Here is a 17,395-nt window from a genome sequence, read left to right as displayed (position 1 = left end):
GTTTTTACATGGTATTAATGTTTTTTTCTGCTCAGTTATAATCAGCCTGCAAATGATGGAGGTTCTACTTTAACCCTGCTTTGCCTCTCCTACTGCTCCACTTTTCTGTCACCTTGTCCTCCACACTCCCCAATTCTTATTTCTGCTCAGCCAGACATTCATAATAAACCATTAATTGCAGCCATGCATTGCTCGGTGTCATTGTCAGTTTAGAAAAAAAGGAAACCTTGAGAACTACTGGCTTTTATTTGTGGCATAATAAAGATGCTCCACAAAGTTATGTTGGGTTTTGCTTTTCATTGGCTATTTGTACTTGCACTTATTCTCCTTTAAACCAGTAAAGTTTAAACTGATGTTTTCATGAGGATTGAATTCCACCTCTGCATTGGTGCATGTCGGTTATTGGGCTAAGTGTGTGTCAAACTAGAATTGATCTAAATGGAATGCAGTTCTTGCAGACACCTTTGTTCTTTAGGCATTCAAGTCAATTGTCTGCTGTGAAACTGTCCGGGTATAGCCGTCAACTTCTCATAATTGTGTTTAGAATAATGCATCTTCTACCTGCTTAAGGTAAATTGAAAATATATCCTAGAACTACGTATTTCGGATCGTTTCAGTTATTTTCTTTTTGGCATGAAATGTGGTGACTCAGCTTGATTAAAAACCTTACATACACTCACTCATTGGTGGAAAATGACATTTTGTAAAATATGACACGTACAAGATTCCGTAATTACCATAAATATTTGATTAATCCACATTCTGCCATTTTCTGTCTTGGAAATTATTTCTGTAATAGTCGAAGTGGACACAAGAGGGCGACACAGGATCGTTTACCGTGTCATGTTCTTCAGCCGGGATCAGTTCATCGCGCTTCCTTCCTGGTCACGAGGCCTTGTGTTACAAGGTAAGCAATACCGTCTATAAAATGTACTGGTGTGGAAATGTATCACGTCATCTGATCAGAAATTGAGAAAAGCTTTACAATCTGCAAGAAATGAACTGAATTAGGCTTTTCAAGAATATTTTTGGTCACGCTTGCGCAACGTTGGTGTGTAAATGAACAGCAGCCTGTATTGCAGCTTTCATTTCGGATTTTCTACATTTCTGAATACGTTTCTTCAAGGCTAGAGGTGTCTAAGCGGTTTATGTACGTCTTAAAAATAGAGATTTTAAAGTGACGTGGGTATTAAGTGCCATAATAATCACCGTAATGTCTAATTTGATATCCTCCAACATATTGCATTTGGAAAAACAAATTCAAAAGGGCATATATTGTGCACTTTGACGCATTTTTCGCATTTAAACAAGCAAAAATCTAATATTTGTACCGGTGTAGACCTGTTAGTAAAAAATAAATTGGCTGACTATTTGATATTCTTGCAGTCAGACTAATTGTCAGCAGTAGATTAAAGTAAGGCTTAACATAAACAATGGGTTTTTAGCCACCTCCAAGCCAACAGCAGGAACTCAGTGTTTCAGCAATTATGCATTTTTCCAGGAAATTTGCTCCATATTTGTGAACCATAACATGGAATGCTGCTTCTCCTGGTTTGGTTCTGATTCTGGGAATGCAGAGTGGACTTGAACCAGAAGACTTGATTGGTCTGGAAGCTTGATAGAAAAACAACTGCTCTTTAAAGTATTGTGGTGCTAAGCCATTCAGTGATTTATAAACTAACAAAAGTATCTTAAAATGTATTTCCCTTCAGCTTTTGGGCCTGAGCAATAGTTTTTAGCTGCAGTAGCTAACTCTACATTGTTCATGTTTGCATCCAAAGATAACTTCAGTTTTGTTTGTGCTGAGCTGGAGAAAGTTATGGCACATCCATGCTCTGACTTGTTTCCAGCCTCTATTCAGTGCTGGAATGGGTTCATAGTCACCTGGTGACATTATGATAAAGAGTTATGAATCACCTGCGTATCTATGGGAGCTAATCTCATAATTGCTTTACATAACGTGAGCTAGCGGAAGCATGTATGCTAAAAGGGAGGCGTCTGAGGATGGAACCTTGGGGTACCCCACATGTGACTATCTCTGATGATTGAATAAGATCAGAGGAATGACAGGAAAGTTGTTGGTAGGAGGAAAAACAGAATAACAATAATAGTTATTTTCTCCTAAGTGTGTTTTTTAGTTGACTTGTATACTAGGCATGTTGTGTTAAAGTTGGAAAAAAATTTTTTTTGGTTGTAGAATTTATTTATGCTACAGAAATTTGACCTTTGTAACAAGGTCGTGCACATTTTGACTTTCGCTGTACGTTGGTTCTGTCAGAGGTTTCACACTGATGATTTTAGGCTTAATCTGGATGGTTCAGTGTAAAAGATGTTATAGGGATGCTCCAATCAGGTTTTTGATGCCGATCACTGATCACTGCCAGTCGCCTGGAATGGTTGCTAATTTTTCGCTTTAGGTATAAATGATACTATGTTATCTGGCAAAATGGAAAAAATTATCTGGCAATAAATTCACCTAATTTAGACATAATAGATATATTTTAATACATATCTAAAATCGTTTTTTTTTTAAGTCACATGCTGCAGCTTCAAGCAGATGTTCGGTGTGAGAGTTCACTGTCTGGTGGAGGTTGAGTGGCGCTCAGTATGAGAAATATTACTACCTATAGCGCGTAGCGGCGGTCCAAAAGCGAGAGCAGAACCAGCGTCTTACACCGCCAGCTTGAAGACTTTAATTATTTTTTCTGTTATTTGTTTAGCTTTTTGACCGTGATGCTAATCCGGGTGAGTGTTGGTAGCTGTGCGCTGCTTTGCCTGCTATCTGTCCTTTTTTCCCTGCATTGAGCCTCGATTTAGCCAAACTCCGTCAAGTGCTTGTTCTTTAAATGCCATATTAGAGTCGTTGTGTTGATGCATTTTGACGAGTTTCAGCCCTGAGGTAATTTTCCGCCGCAACACGCAAACGTTTCTCACTCTCGGATATAGAAATCGTTTTTATTACATTTATCGTGGGGGTGAGAGATATCGACTTAAAATTTTATCACGATTTTTTGTAGTACTGCTGTGATAATGATAAACATTACATGCAGACGTATGACTGCGCTCGAAAACGGGTTTGAATCACATTTTCAAATTAATGATATTAATCTACACTCTCATTAAACAAACAGTGAAAAGTTTTGGGGGTTTTAACATCATTAAGAAATCAAAATTCTTATTATGGCATGAATGATAAACAATACAATAAATGCCCACCCCTAATTTTTCATTATCACAACAGTACAGCAAAATATCATGACGAAACTTCAAGTCCGTGTCGCCCACTGCTGGGGATGACCCTCAGAAATCAGATTCAACCTTATTACAGGCGGGTTTATCGTGAATGGACGGCATCTAACAAAGTGACAACAGCTGATAAAAGAGCCACGGCTGGTGAGCGGTGAGTGTGTCGGGAGGGAGCTCCATGGCACGTGTCGTCTGTGTGTTGTGGTGGGGGGGAGGGTGTGTGTGTGTGAGGCAAGCGTGCCGCCCTCAAGGGGTTCTCCTGTGACCCTTATCTGCGTGTCTCTGGGGACGCCTTTCAGCCCCTCCTGGGATGCAAATGAGCAGCCATAAAGCAGGGCGCATTGAGATGCCCCATACGGAGAGGGCGGCGGGGAAGAAAGAGAAAGTGGTGCTGGAGGTGGAGAAGGAAGAGGAGGAGGAGGAGGAGGAGCTCTGGAACATCCCACAGAGTGCATATTACGCTGAGAGCATGCCGGAGATGAAGCAGCAAACTAACAGACATGATGGGAGAGTTTGTGATGGTGTGTGAGGTGGCATCCTCAACCCACGTTTTATTTTCTTTAAATGGGTCAAATCCATAAAATAAAAATTTTAATTATCATACAGCTACGATTGAAGATAAAATTATTTATATATATTTTAAATCCTGATGAGATCGATCCAGAGAAAACATTCTCGACTCATGAGATCCTTTTGTGAGCGACGTATTACACGGTTTGGGTTCATTTTGCACTGCAAGGTCATGGTTCTGCTTTATTTTCTCCTCATTATCATAAGGCATCCATCTCTTTCTTCCATTAGTGACGCTTCGCCATGTCGCCAACCCGACCTCTATTTACGTGACTAAATTAGATTGCCTCTGTCTTCTCCTGCATTTTACTGGGAAAAAAATAATCTCCATATCAAAATGAGAAAATTAATCCTCTAAATATCATAATGTAGTTTGTATTAAAAGATAGATCGCACAATCTTTTTCTGAGAATATTATTATACCAATGCATTTTAAATGCGTATTGTCAGTTGGAAGTTTCAGAATCATCTATTTTACGCTATTTATGTTCATTTTATTTTAGTATTAATTGAATATGGCGGCCTCATGGCATATTCTTACCTCTTTTTACTTACATATATGTAAGAAAGAAAAAAAAAAGATGTCATGTTGGGAGATGATTTTTCTGGGCGGTGGGGGAGGGGCTGTCTGTACATGGTCACCTGCTCTCCAGCACCAGGGGTTCTGCAGTGTTTGATGTGTTCGGCATCCCCCTCCGCATGTCTCCTAATTGTATTGAGCATTGTGACGATGCATAATGTGCAGACAGGCAGAGGGACCTGAAAACAGTTGATGACCTCTGTCTCAACATATGTGGCACACTCACCCGCTGCACACTTTAATTGTGAGGAGATGAATGCGTGCGAATAGAAATGCGTAGATGTAGACCTGCTCTAAAGCTGTGGTATCTTATCTTATTTTTTTTTAAATAAGACACGGATTTTGCTCTTAAATAAATTTGTTAGTGAAGTTTTTAGCTGCTGTTGTGTGTGATCTGAAAAAAATCTGAATTATATGTCAACTTATTGTAAATAATGAATTTGTACAACAACAAAAAAATCTTATTTTTGTCTGCATATTCTGCCTCCATCATCTGGGATGTAGGTCAGCTCACATCTTTGTTGCCTGCAGCGATTTGCAGCTTGAATCATTTGATGTAAGGCTGTGATTTTCTTTTATTTAATACAATAATTTCTGCTCATTATTAAAATTACTTGAGGCTTTCTTATTTTGGATTTTTTTTGTACTTTAACAAGAAATACTACGGATAGAAATTCAGTCCATAAAACGACGACTTTATTGAAATGTTTCAAAGAAGGAAAAAACACAAGTGTGATGCTGCTGAAAGTCAGAAATCCAAACGGATCATTTCAAATGCAGGTAAGCGTGTTGCAGCTGAAATCGAAGCTAAAGTTATAAACCAACATGCAGGAGGATGACTTTGAGTTTTTTACAAGACAAATACACAGCAGGAGTTTGATTTATTGCTTTCCTTAAGTAATATCATGGCAGTATTTTTCTTTTTTGTCTTTTTTTTTTACCTCATGAGGAAGTGTATTCTCAGAGAAAACACACAGACCTTTGAAGTGTCCCACTGTCACCACATGGCAGATCCCCCCAGTGTGATCCCTCTGTCCACTTGGCTGCAGGAGTAACACTGCAATGCTGCCTATGGCTCTGTTTGCTGGGACAATATGGAAACCAGTATGTTAACCGCCCAGTGCCCAGTGGTTGTGGGTCTGTGTCCTAAAATATACATTTGCTCCTCTTCGATCTGTGCGTGCAGTCTGGTTAATCTGGATTGTGAAGCGCGTTAATCTGTGCAGCCCTGTCCTGTCGCCTACACGCTGCAGGTGAGGGTCGACTGTGGCTTCTCTCTTGGCATTCACCGCGTGCCTTAATTGTATTGAAATTAAATCAAGGTCCACTGTGAACACAAAGAGCTCAAACCCAAACTTCCAAGCATTCGCAGCTAACGCTTCCATGTTCCTCTAATCTGTCATGTACCGCACGTTGAAGTTCGCTCCTTCTTTTGCTGCATTTTTTCGCCTCTTTCCTGTTGCAAAAGTGCAAAGAAATTTCTGCCTCCGCTCAGCTGTACTTTCTCATTTCCTTTTCCTCACCTGTGATCTGTCCTCCCTGTAGGCTCAGATGCGGCTCTGCGGGTCTTTCACACGTCAGAGTGCCAGCCATGTTAATCCCACACAAATGTGCAGTCTGATTTAAAAAAAATAATGTTTTCTGTGCAGATAGTACAGAAAAAGACACAAACACACACTGCAAACGGTGGCTCGCACTGAACGGCACACATACATGCACGCATGCAAATGTGGATGTGCAGCAACAAAATTTGAGGGGGGGGAGAGGAAAAAAAAGTGTTGTCATCAAAGCAGGGTTCACAGCCTTCAGATGCTGTTTGGGTAAACGGAACAGAGAGACCAGAGCGGCAGAGCGAGCGAAGCTACCTTTGTTGCACCATAAAGAGAGCAGCTGCCCGGCTACCTGATCGCTACCATTCCTGCAGAACATCTTCCCCCTGAGAGCAAAACAAAGGAAGGACGCTCGTTTTTTCACGAGGACACACCAACGACGCTCCGCAACGTCCTGATGTGAGCAAAGCGCCGGACTCTACGCGTCGCCTGATCTCTGGAGCTCGGTACGGCTTAACCAGACCAAACCGATCTTCATCCCAGTTGGTAAAGCTGTGTCGCTATCTCCCTCTCGCCCTCCCTCCTGCTCTCCATCTCTTTACTGTTCTCTCTCGCTCTGTACACTCTGCGCATGTATCTGTACAGACCAGAGAGCAAGACCTAAATATCAACACACACACACACGCACAAATCGATTTGCAAGCAGTAAAGTGTGATGGAAAGAAGGAAAAAATTCTGAATTGAAGCTTTTTATCATACAAATCACTCCAGGAAATCACTTTTTTTTTAAAACTCTTCATCACTGCAATCAGTCTCTTTTTCCGTTTTACCCTACACAATGCTACCACAAACAGAATCTTTCTTTTCTCTGATCGAATACGTCCTTCCTCTCTAAGGCTGAAGCGAAAAACAGCAGAGAAGATGGAGAGTGTGTCCTCCTTTGGGTCCTCGCTCCCGGTCTTGTTGTTGTTTGTTGCCGCTGTAGTTGTTGTGGCTGCGCCGCTCCATCTCCATCCTGTCTGGGTTCTTCTGCGTTGGGAAGACACAAGGGGTGGCGGGATAGCAAACAGGGGGGGACTGAAGGGACGGGATGCAGGCAGGTGTCACGCATGCAGTCAAGGGGGAAAGGAGGAGAAGGTAGCAGGACGAAAAAAAAAAAAACACGGACTCAGCTAAATTCTAGCCGTTCATCGGCTTTAGGAAAAATCCATTTGGATCTGCTCAAGACAAAACCAGAAACAATGGGGAAAAAAAGCCCACGATGTAGAATATACATATATAAGCCAGGTAGGTATATATGTATGAGGATCCCAGGGAGAAGGAGGAGAACAGGGAAATAAGGGACGGATGGACGAGGAGGACAGGCGACTGGCTCACACGCAGACACAGTGCGCTGAGGAGAAGGCACGGCTTCAATTTATGCTTTCTGGTCGACACCACCCCCCATCTCACATACATCCATACACACACACAAACACACATCTATCGAATGTCCCGCCCCTATCTGCCCCTGTCCCTATCCTGTCCCGTACTGGATGCATGGCCCAGCTGATCAGTGCACAGGGATTAGCCAACAGGGCCAGCTGGCAGGGATTACACAGGCAAAGTGGGGGGAGGTTTGCACTGGGCGGCGGGGCGGGGGGGTAGCTGAGGGGTGAGAGGGTAGATCTAATACTGGGGGATGAGAGGAGTGGGGGGGCTGGGGTAGTTCTCTTGTCTTGTCCTACACACACACACACCTGCATATAAACACATATTAGTGCACTCACACACTTGAAGCAGATGAACGGTTTGGAGCGACCGCAGCAGAACAGAAATGAGCTGCAGGAGTGACGTCTGTAAGCTACGCATCGCATCCTCTCTTCCTGCTGCAAGCAACAACAATGCACCAAGCTGGTGAATGGATGTTAATGTGGAGGAGGCCGCGGGTCGGCGGGGTGGGGGGGCTGACGGCAGAGGGAGGGAACCCCATGAGAGAGTGGAGCAGGGCTGACAATGCGAGGCTTTGACCCTTGACTCCTTCCCCGCTCCATCATCCGCAGCCATCAGCTGATTCTGGTAAATGGGCAGCGGCAGCAGCCCCCCCCCTCCCCTCGCTCTCCCTGTCAAACACACACGTGCACACCGACACGAGCCCCGCTAACGCTGCTGAATCTAGCAGGGATGACCTTAGCTCTTTTTTTTTTATTTTCCAGCTCCCGCTCCCTCCAGCGCACCACTGCTCTTTTCCGTCTCATGTCTCACTTCAGCACTTAGCTCATCCCGGTATTCCTGCTGCTATCACCATTCCCGTTCCTTAATAAGTGTCCACAGCTGTCGTATCCACACAGAAACAGGAGCATATTTTCATCTGGTCGTCGTTGAATGAGATTTTCTTTGTCAGTGTTTTTGTAAGGCTCTGAACTTCTTCCACATTACAGATGTATTTTGTCTCCACTGGTGTGCAGAAGTACACAAATACTTTGGTTGAAATCAATAGGTCACACATTAAAAGACTTTCAAGAGTAAAGCTGTTGCTGTTTTTTTTGTTGTTTTTTTTTTTACAATAAACAATGTAACGTTTTGTTATGGCTGCTGATCTGATTTATTCATACATCAGCGCCACTGCTTCCTTTATTCAGTGTAGGTATTATTATTATTATCCTTCATTAAAATAGTTAGAAAAAAAAATGGAAAGAAAAGTGAAACTTATTTTATTTCAGCCTCTGCAAAAGAATGCAGAAAAATCTTTAAAAATGTTCCTTAAACACATCAGATGTGCACAATTTATGAAACGTAGACACCGTCCATAATCTGTCACTAACTCCTCACAGTTACAGATTTGAAGCAGTAAATCAGACATCTTTTGTTTATCCGTGTGGAAACTGGGCTTCCGTCTGAGCTTTTTGTAAATATGTGTGTCAAATATATGCACAAAAATTTTAAATGCACGTACAGAGCCGAGGAGCGGGCTCCTCAAAGTGCCTTTCTGTAGATTTAACGTGACATTTTATGTGGCCTGGAAGGCTAACATGTAGATGCAGACATGCTGATGGGAGACATACATGATGTTAGGTTGGATGTTTTCCGCCTGAAATGCTCGGACACCTTGGAGCAGAGCTCCAGTGTGAAACACCAGAGAGATCCTGTTTTTGTTTGTGAAGACAAGATTTTTTTTTTTTTTATATATACATATTTTTCTGTTAAAGATCATTCTTTAATTCTTTAATTTTCCCTTTAATTGCATGCTATGGTGTATAAGCATAAATGGTGCTTTTTCACAAAAAGTTTAACCTTGTCCACATCAAAAACATGGCAGAACAAATATTTCTTACAGCGTTTTTTACGTCTTCGCACTTTGTCCTTAATTTTTAAAGACGAGAGTAGCAAACGGGCGTGCAACCACTGCTAGCTGGCAGCTGCGAAGATCAGAAAGACTCGAAAAAAGATTTTTTTTTTTTTTTTATCAGACAGAGAAACACGGGGAAAAAAGAGTCAAGCGATTATATAAAGAGACAAGCCAGAAGAGACAGACAGACAGGCAGAAACAGACAGACAGGCAGGCAGGCAGGCAGGGACAAATAGGCAGTGCTCGTCTCCCACTTTGGTAATCTGATGGGGAGATTAGCAAGCAGGCAGCATTTGGGTCGGATTATCGGGTCATTAGAAAAGACTGGTGCTCCAGAGCCTCTCTCATGTGTTAATGTGGCTTTACAGGTCCTGAGCGCGGTCTGTGCAGATTGCAGAGGATGTACATGACATCGTCTCTAAACATGCAAAGAGGGCCGCATCAGCCAACACTCCTCAGACCTGGTGTGTGTAACTGTATATCTGTGACATTATTCAAATGATTATTTTTTGTCATATCTTGCCTACAATCCTCATATTTATCTAATAAAATGTTTTATATTAGTCGTCTCTAAATATCAGATTTCACTCATGCATAGAAATGTAGCATTTTTAAATAGCCTCTAAATTTGCACTTGTAATTTATTTTCATATTGCATTTGAATATTTTTTTTCTAGACAGTTTTGTTTATTTTTGATTAAAAAAATATTTACAGTTTTTAGATAAATTACAAGTGCAAGATTATTCCTAAATAAAATCATGAAAAAATACATGGGATTGAAATGTTTTTTATTGTTGTCATACATATGTGATGCTTAGTGATATACTTGTAATTTATACAGAGTTTTTAAAATATATTTAGAAATCAGTTTGTTATATATTGGTCAGGATTATTGGGCTGCTCATTGATAGCTGATCAATGCTGCTGCCGTTCTCTGTGTCAGTTGTGCTGAAGCGCAGTATCGTTGCAACGCTGCGAAATTGGTCTCAGTTTCACAAGAACAGACAATGACGCCTCTGATAAGTAAGCATGCTTTATTTGTTGTGTGTGTGTGTGTGTGTGTGAGACTTCATGCCGAGCTTATTGTTCCAGCTTCACACCAGCCCAAACACAGATCTAATGAGCGTTAAGTGTTTGTAACTTTTCTTCCTGGATCGATCACTTTCTCCGTTAAAATCTGATCTCTGGTCCCGAAAACCTTCGCTGCTGCTGCTGCCTCTGCATACACCCTGTCCCAGTTCCCCACCCCCCATCCCCTTTTTGTCAAATAAATTGCTATGTGACCTACTTCCCATTTTGCACCATTTCGCTCGCATTCAGATATTATTGTTTGAACATGAGTGATTTGCTTTGGGGTATACGGTATCAAAGAGGGCACAATGTGCGGTATACAAAATAAGGCATGCTTTACTGTAAGTGGTTATAAATTAAATATAAAAATGTCAACTTCAGCGTGGACGGCGTTTTTGTTCCGAGTTTCATCTGTGGGTTGTTGCAGTGCTGCGGCCTCTTTTACCACTTTTTGTTTTTGAATTTTCTTGTGTGAATTGTAATTAAAATACATGGATCACATATTTTCTGATTAGCACGTTTAGTAATTCTCAGAGCAGAGAGGAAGTGTTTGTGACGGCCATGGTCAGAAAACAAGGTAAATCAATTTTGCAGCCTAGCTAAGCAGAAAGCACACTGGTAATTTTTAATAATAAGCATTGCTAATTTATTGAGGCACATTGCATTTATAACCCAGTTAGATCTGCACCAGTTGGCATCCAGTGTCTTGCCTTGACTTGTGGTGCATTTTTTTAAAAACCCTCACTTATGCGAGGATCCGGCATCCAAAATACAGTCAAGGAGTGCCGCAATAACTTGATATTATTTTTGCATTCTTATTTTAGGTTTTGTTTGTTTTTTGGGGGGAAATTTTATTTCTACCTGCATGTTTAATTTTAATTCTCAACTAAAAAAAGTCAAATATTTCTATGTGTACAGCTGCGAGTCGCTGTGTGTGTCTGTGTGTGTGAGATGAAGGTTTCTTCCTGCAGGATCCCAGTGATGGAGCGATGGCACCAGAGACCTCACTGACCCTGATTTATTGGGATCAGAATCCACATGACAGCAATTAATTTACGTCCATTAACCACATTGCTTGCTCTCTCCTTCTTGCTCTCTGAGGACGTTTTTTTGCGCAACCAGTTCGAACGCTTTTCGCTTCTCCTCTTTGACTTTTTTTTCTCCCACCCGTCAGCGGGTGAGCTTGCTTTTCGTCAGTCACTCCTACAGGTTCACCTCTACATGTAATGACTGTTATGTAGCTGCATTTTTGTTCTTTTCACAGGAAGGCAACAGAATGAGGAATTTAGGATTTGAGATATTTTAAAGGGTGTATCCACACTTTAATTAAAATTTAAAAAACATACATGGTGAAAAATGTGAATAACTTAAACACAGCTAAGCAAATTGACTAGAACTACACAAGGAATTGGATATTAACATTATAAGCTGTGCATCTTCTGATCATGCCACGACATTCTGCATTCTGTTTTATCATGAAAGCATCATTTCATTCAGGTTCTTATGCTCAAGGGCCTTTTTATTTTTCCCTTTACATTTAAGTTTCCTTATTCATCCTCACTGGCCTACATCTGCCGCCACTTCCGCTGGAACTTTAATTCTTCTTTTTTTCCAGTATCCGTCAGCCAAATTTTTTTTTTTTTTTTTGGCCTTTCAACTCAAGATGGGAGACTTTGCTTGAGGGGGAATTTGCCATTTACTTTCACAGACAAAGAAAAAAGAAAAGAAAAAGAAGGGAGCATTAGCACTTTGGCTCTTTATTTGTCTCCTTGCTTTGTTCATCTTTGCTTTTTCTTTCTCCACCTATTATAAAAGCCTTCCTCCAACTCAGGCCTTCACATCTTCACTCAGTCCTCCGGCTAGAACAGAAATCACTAAATGCATCGGGTAGCCTTGATCAGGAGCGAAGACGGAGGGATGAATTGTTTAGTTATTCTGTCCCGAACTTGAGTATAAAAAAACTCTTCATGGATGCAGACTTTCTATGTTTCACTTTGTAGAAATGAACAGATTTCTTGTTTTATTTTAGCGCATTTCTGCAGACGCCTAATTTCAGATTTATTCTAACGGAGGAGACGATCAGAAAAAAAAAAAAATCCTTTGCAAGCATCTCATCGCTCGGGGACAGGTTCTCCCAGTGTCTGCTGGAGGATTGGCTGAGGACGTGGTGCAGGAGGAAAAGTTGCAGTTGGCAGCACGCAGAAAGACACTGCAAAGGGAGTGGGGGTTTGCAATAAAGGATTTTAAACCAAAGCCTCTTTGGTAAAGCAGAGGAAGGGAGGTAGGGTGGAAAGAATGGGCCTGTGGGGGGAGGTGGATGGATACAGGATGACACAAGGTCCAGATTAACCCTAATCTCAGGTCTGCTGGTTTAGGTAAGGCCGGGGGACTGGAGGAGGCTGTGCCATGATGCCAGGTGGTCATGAGGAGGTTAAAGCTGGGAGAGGATGTGGAATCAGAGGGGGTGTTGCTAGGGGAGAAGAAGAAGAAGAAGAAGAAGAGCAGCAAATAGACTAAGGTTTTCAATACTTTTTGCTTTGAGCGAGCTTTTTTGCAGATTGAACTAAATTTAAAAAAAACAATAACAGACAGAAACCAGAATGAGAGAAGCTGCTGTGGTCTGGGTTTGGAGTGGGGGGAGGTTATTCGGATACCAGCCCAGCGGGGGGCTGCGACAGAGGCGGCAGGGTGATTGGGTGGTTCGTGCATGGTGACAGTGGCACATGCCCCGGTGCATGGGATTAGAGGGACAGTCGGTAATCTGCTGTTTAGGCTGTATGTAGGGCAAGAGTAGCTTAGCCCAGCCGCTCTTAGCAAGGCTGGAGCGAGATGGAGAGGAAGTGGACCGGCATTATGGAGCAGCACTCATCTCACTCAAATCGCCCATCATGTCGTTTTTTTGTTTTTTCTGCTTTTATCCACCTGCTCTCTGTCTGGCTGCTTGTTTCACATACAGCAAAGTGTAAAAGTCTTCACACCCCCTGAACATTTTCACATTTTGTCACATCATAACCAAAAACCCATAAAAATAAATTTGGCTTTTTATGATAGACCCACATAAAGACCCACAAGGAAAATGATGGATGGGTTCACATTTTTTTAGAAATGCATATTTGAGCCCCTTTAAAATCCACATCAAACCTAGTTAGAAAACACAGTCCACCGATGTGTAGCGTACAGAATAAATCAGGCTGTTCTGCAAAGGCCTCGGAGGTTTGTGACAGAAACATCATGAAGACCAAGGAACACAGCAGGCAGGTTTAAAGCAAAGTTAGGATATAAAATAATAACCAAAGCTCCAGTAAACTTCATTAAAAACAGTTCTATTTATGAGCTTATAAACTCTGCAGCATTAAAATAGCATTAAAATAGCACGCCACATTTCATCAGTAATATACCTCCTATGACGTTCAGGACGCTGCAGCCTCTTCAACCAGTACTTTTTCCCAGCTGTTGTTTTCTTAGTGTTCTGCTTTAACATGAGTTTACATGGTTAAGAAAGCTGCTTCTGTGTTCTCACAAAGTAACACCTAAAATGTAGTTTTAAACTAAAGTTCTACAGCTTTTTATTTCTCTTTCTCACTGTTTATTACATGCTGTTTTTATTTTAATTATGTAAAGCACTTTGAAATGCCTTGCTGCTGAAATGTGATATACTAATAAAATTTGATTGATTGATTGATTTTATCATTTATTTGCAACAGCAGTGATGAGCATTCCAAAAAGGTCATGATCGAATCACCCAAATATATCTGATGACTAAATGCTTCATGGCATTCTAAATGTTTACAAAATCTTACTGTGGAAAAAATATATCTGCTACAAAAACAATAGCTAAAAATGCTAACATTAGCTTCTGCTCTGTTGTAATATGACCTGTTGATGATTCAACTTGTATCATATTGAAGTGCGGTTCCAGTTAATTTTGTGACAACAGAACTGACACAAAAACTGGCTCTGCCTCATACATGTAAGCTTGAAAGTCTTACATTTGAATGATTTTTAGTTGCTCTTTTCCCACCATTATCTCTCTCTCTCTCTCTCTCTCTCTTTCTCTCTCTCTCTACACACGTTTATCTGTCCAGGGATATCGTAGCAGATCACATGACACAGATATAGCAGCCATTCTGTCTCACTTTGAACGTTACTGATCTGAATGTCTTACTTCATGTTTTTGGCCGTCTTTAAAAAATTTATTGGAGCGTAAGAACATAAGAACAATATACCCCTTCCTAAAGAAGTTCCAATAACTAGCTCTTCATTAGGAGCCTAATCTATTTATACGGTGCATGTGTTTTTGTTTTATTTCATTATGTTGAGAAGTCTACAGTTTCCATGGAGAGTACTTTTATTGCTAAACTGCAGACCTTGATGATCCTTGTGGTGTTAAGTTTTGAGAGCACTCCAAATTTGAGTTAAAGTTTAAATATTGACAATAATTCAAGAGTCACTTCATAAATCGAATTAATTATTTGAACTGCTGACATAACAAATGCAAAACTAAGTTTAAAACGTTATGCTACATGAAAGTGAAAAACTAATTGGAAGTCTGTCCTCAGAAGCATAGGAAAGCCAAGTATGCACTGCATAGACTCAGGTAGTGTCAAATGAGAGGAATGCACACACAAGTATGAGAGCATGCAGTGTGTAATCACTTTCAAACACAAGAGGTTGTGACAGCTTTCTTCTGTAGAGTGGAAACATTTCAGAAGTGACAGTAATACACTTCACTTAAGTTCAAAGTCGTGTTATATTTAAGAATATTTCAGAGGCAGTAATAATGTTACTGTGTTTTTTTGTTATTTTTGCTTCATTTTAGTCTTACATTGATCAAACAGTTAATCAGTGGAGCAACGGGACAAGCTCTGGGAAACATTTATATTACAAAGGCTTTTCAATTATCCAACAAAAAGTCCCATTTCTGACTCCTCTAGTTTCAAATTCTTCACATGTCTGAGGGCCAGTTTGACGGTTCAGAGGTCGGAGCAGTGAGCTAACAGGACAGAAGGAAAATGGTTTGAATCACAGTAGTTATTCAAACCCCACTCACATGCAGTGGTGGGTGGTTTTTCCCCAGATCCGTCAAATTCCTGCAGTCCAAAATTAAGCACTAGGATATTCTAAGTGATCAATTGTGTTTCTGAGTTGGTTTGGTGGGTTGGGTGCGTCTTTCTGGACTATATTTGTCCACTTCTCTTCTTTAAAATAGACGCCTTGATAGATTTCCGGTGTTAAACCGATTTAGATTGCAGGCAGGCCGTTGAAGAAGTCAACCAAAAGAAACCCATTTCCTGAAGATGAATAAAACTGCAAAGAAATTTAAAGCAATGTCTATCAGAGCTCTGCTAAATCCATCAACTGTAAATCTACCAAGGCATGGATGTCCACCTAAGCAGACAGACCAGACAGGAGAGCACTAATCAGAGAAAAAGACATGAGGTTGCAATGGTATCTTACCAGTCTTTACTGGAGGAGCTGCAGAAATCCACCTCCTTCCAAGTAATTGCTGTGTCCCATACATAGCTTTATCACAACTAGACAACGTATGTTCCTCCAGAGCTGTGGGTCCCTGCAGCTCCTTTTCTGACTCAGTCTTTCAGTTTGAGAGGACGGTCATGTCTTTGTAGGTCTGCATTTGGTCCATCCCATCTCTATCATATACATGTGCAAAAAATGAGGTACAGTTTTCATTAAGCCAGAAAATCTCAGGGCTCATGCTTTCTTAAATTACTATTTATATTGAGTAAACTTGTCTTTGTTCAAATTCTAAATTTATTCAGATTTTATGAGCACAATAAAAAAATTCTCCCCTTGTATCTATAAAAGAGACGTTCATATAAATCAACTTGTTAACATGTCACTGTTTGCTGCATCATGATTTTCACTTTGTTACATTGTGTTGGGTCTCTAAAGTGAGAGAAAAATGAGATTCTGCTATAGCCGAATGACCTATGCAGAGAATATATTTGCTGCAAATTCTTGGAAATGCACCACTGTCCAAACCACCCTCACCTTTCCAAGTCATTCAAACTGGCCTCCATCTCTTCCCATTCTGCAATAAGCCGACTGATTTATGGCAAGTGAACTCAAGCACAGGCAGGCATATGAATGAAAATTTGTCAAGTTTGCTTTTCCCACTCTGGTCTGTGAATACTGCCAGAGAACCACATTGAAGCAGCAGCTTCAGCAGAGCAATCAAAGCCTTTGTTTTTTTCTCACCAGCCCACAATCCCACCTGCTTTAGCGAGACGAAAAGAGTCCTTTAAAAACACAGAGGCGGCATGATTTATTATTCTAATTAGTCTAAGTGAGACTTTTAAAAAGCCACAATTACACTAAACAAGCAAAGCAGTTTCCAGGTTGACGACCTCTTCTTCTGGTCAGTTCTGGTAAGAAGCTTGCATCCACTCTTTAACTGCAGGAATGTTAATTTCAACTTTTAATGACTTCCTTTAACTTTTCTTTTTGGAGGCTGGATGGATATTCAAACTCCAATTTCAGTGATGATTTTAAGCAAAAATTGTGTTCACAAGTCTGAATTTACTGTTGATTTTCATAAATCCACAGGATCAAAATTCTGCATTGTAAAAGCAAAAGTGGGCCAGGTCAAAACTTTGCCATTGTATGCATTTTAAGTTCTGGATGTAACTTATTTACTCACCTGAAACAACATCAAATTGAATTTAAACATCACTGGTACTGGAGAAAAATCATCTTAAGTTCAAATTAAGCTGTCTGTAGCATTAGCTTTGGATGAATGTTCCATCCAAACACCCAACTGGTCCAAGTTCACAACATCAAACTCTAGATTTGCTCTAGAAATAGGAAAAAAAATGTAGGTAGTCTCCTTTCTTTCTAAATTTGTGACAGCCAAACAAACCCACAGCATGATGCTACCTCCACCATGTGACAACTGATACTGTGTTCTAAGTTTTGAAAGTCTTCTCTTGACTCGTATAAACTTATTTCTTGACATTTTGGCTAAACAAGTCAATCTTTGTCCCTTTTTGATCATAAAACCTTTCTCCAGAAACATTTTGGTTTGTCCA

At 40.7% G+C, this 17,395-nt stretch overlaps 1 protein-coding gene across 2 annotated transcripts in view; it reads left to right on the top strand.

Annotated features, from left to right (window-relative positions):
- Nucleotides 1-828: 828 nt before the first annotated feature.
- The window catches only part of msrab (methionine sulfoxide reductase Ab), a 76,640-nt gene continuing 60,073 nt past the window's right edge, over nt 829-17,395 (top strand). The window contains exons 1-2 of one of the 2 annotated variants that reach the window (XM_007561112.2): nt 829-907; nt 9,643-9,738. In XM_007561112.2, the coding sequence (XP_007561174.1) occupies nt 844-907; nt 9,643-9,738 (160 nt within the window). In that variant the 5' untranslated portion in view covers nt 829-843. The remainder of the gene's footprint in view (nt 908-9,642; nt 9,739-17,395) is intronic. The other variant, XM_016675944.1, reaches the window with a different exon arrangement.

Source organism: Poecilia formosa, unplaced genomic scaffold (assembly GCF_000485575.1).
Source record: "Poecilia formosa unplaced genomic scaffold, Poecilia_formosa-5.1.2 Scaffold123, whole genome shotgun sequence".
In the NCBI taxonomy this organism is placed as follows: domain Eukaryota; kingdom Metazoa; phylum Chordata; class Actinopteri; order Cyprinodontiformes; family Poeciliidae; genus Poecilia; species Poecilia formosa.
Note: the sequence above shows the minus strand (reverse complement) of the source record. Positions and strands in the feature narration are given on the sequence as shown.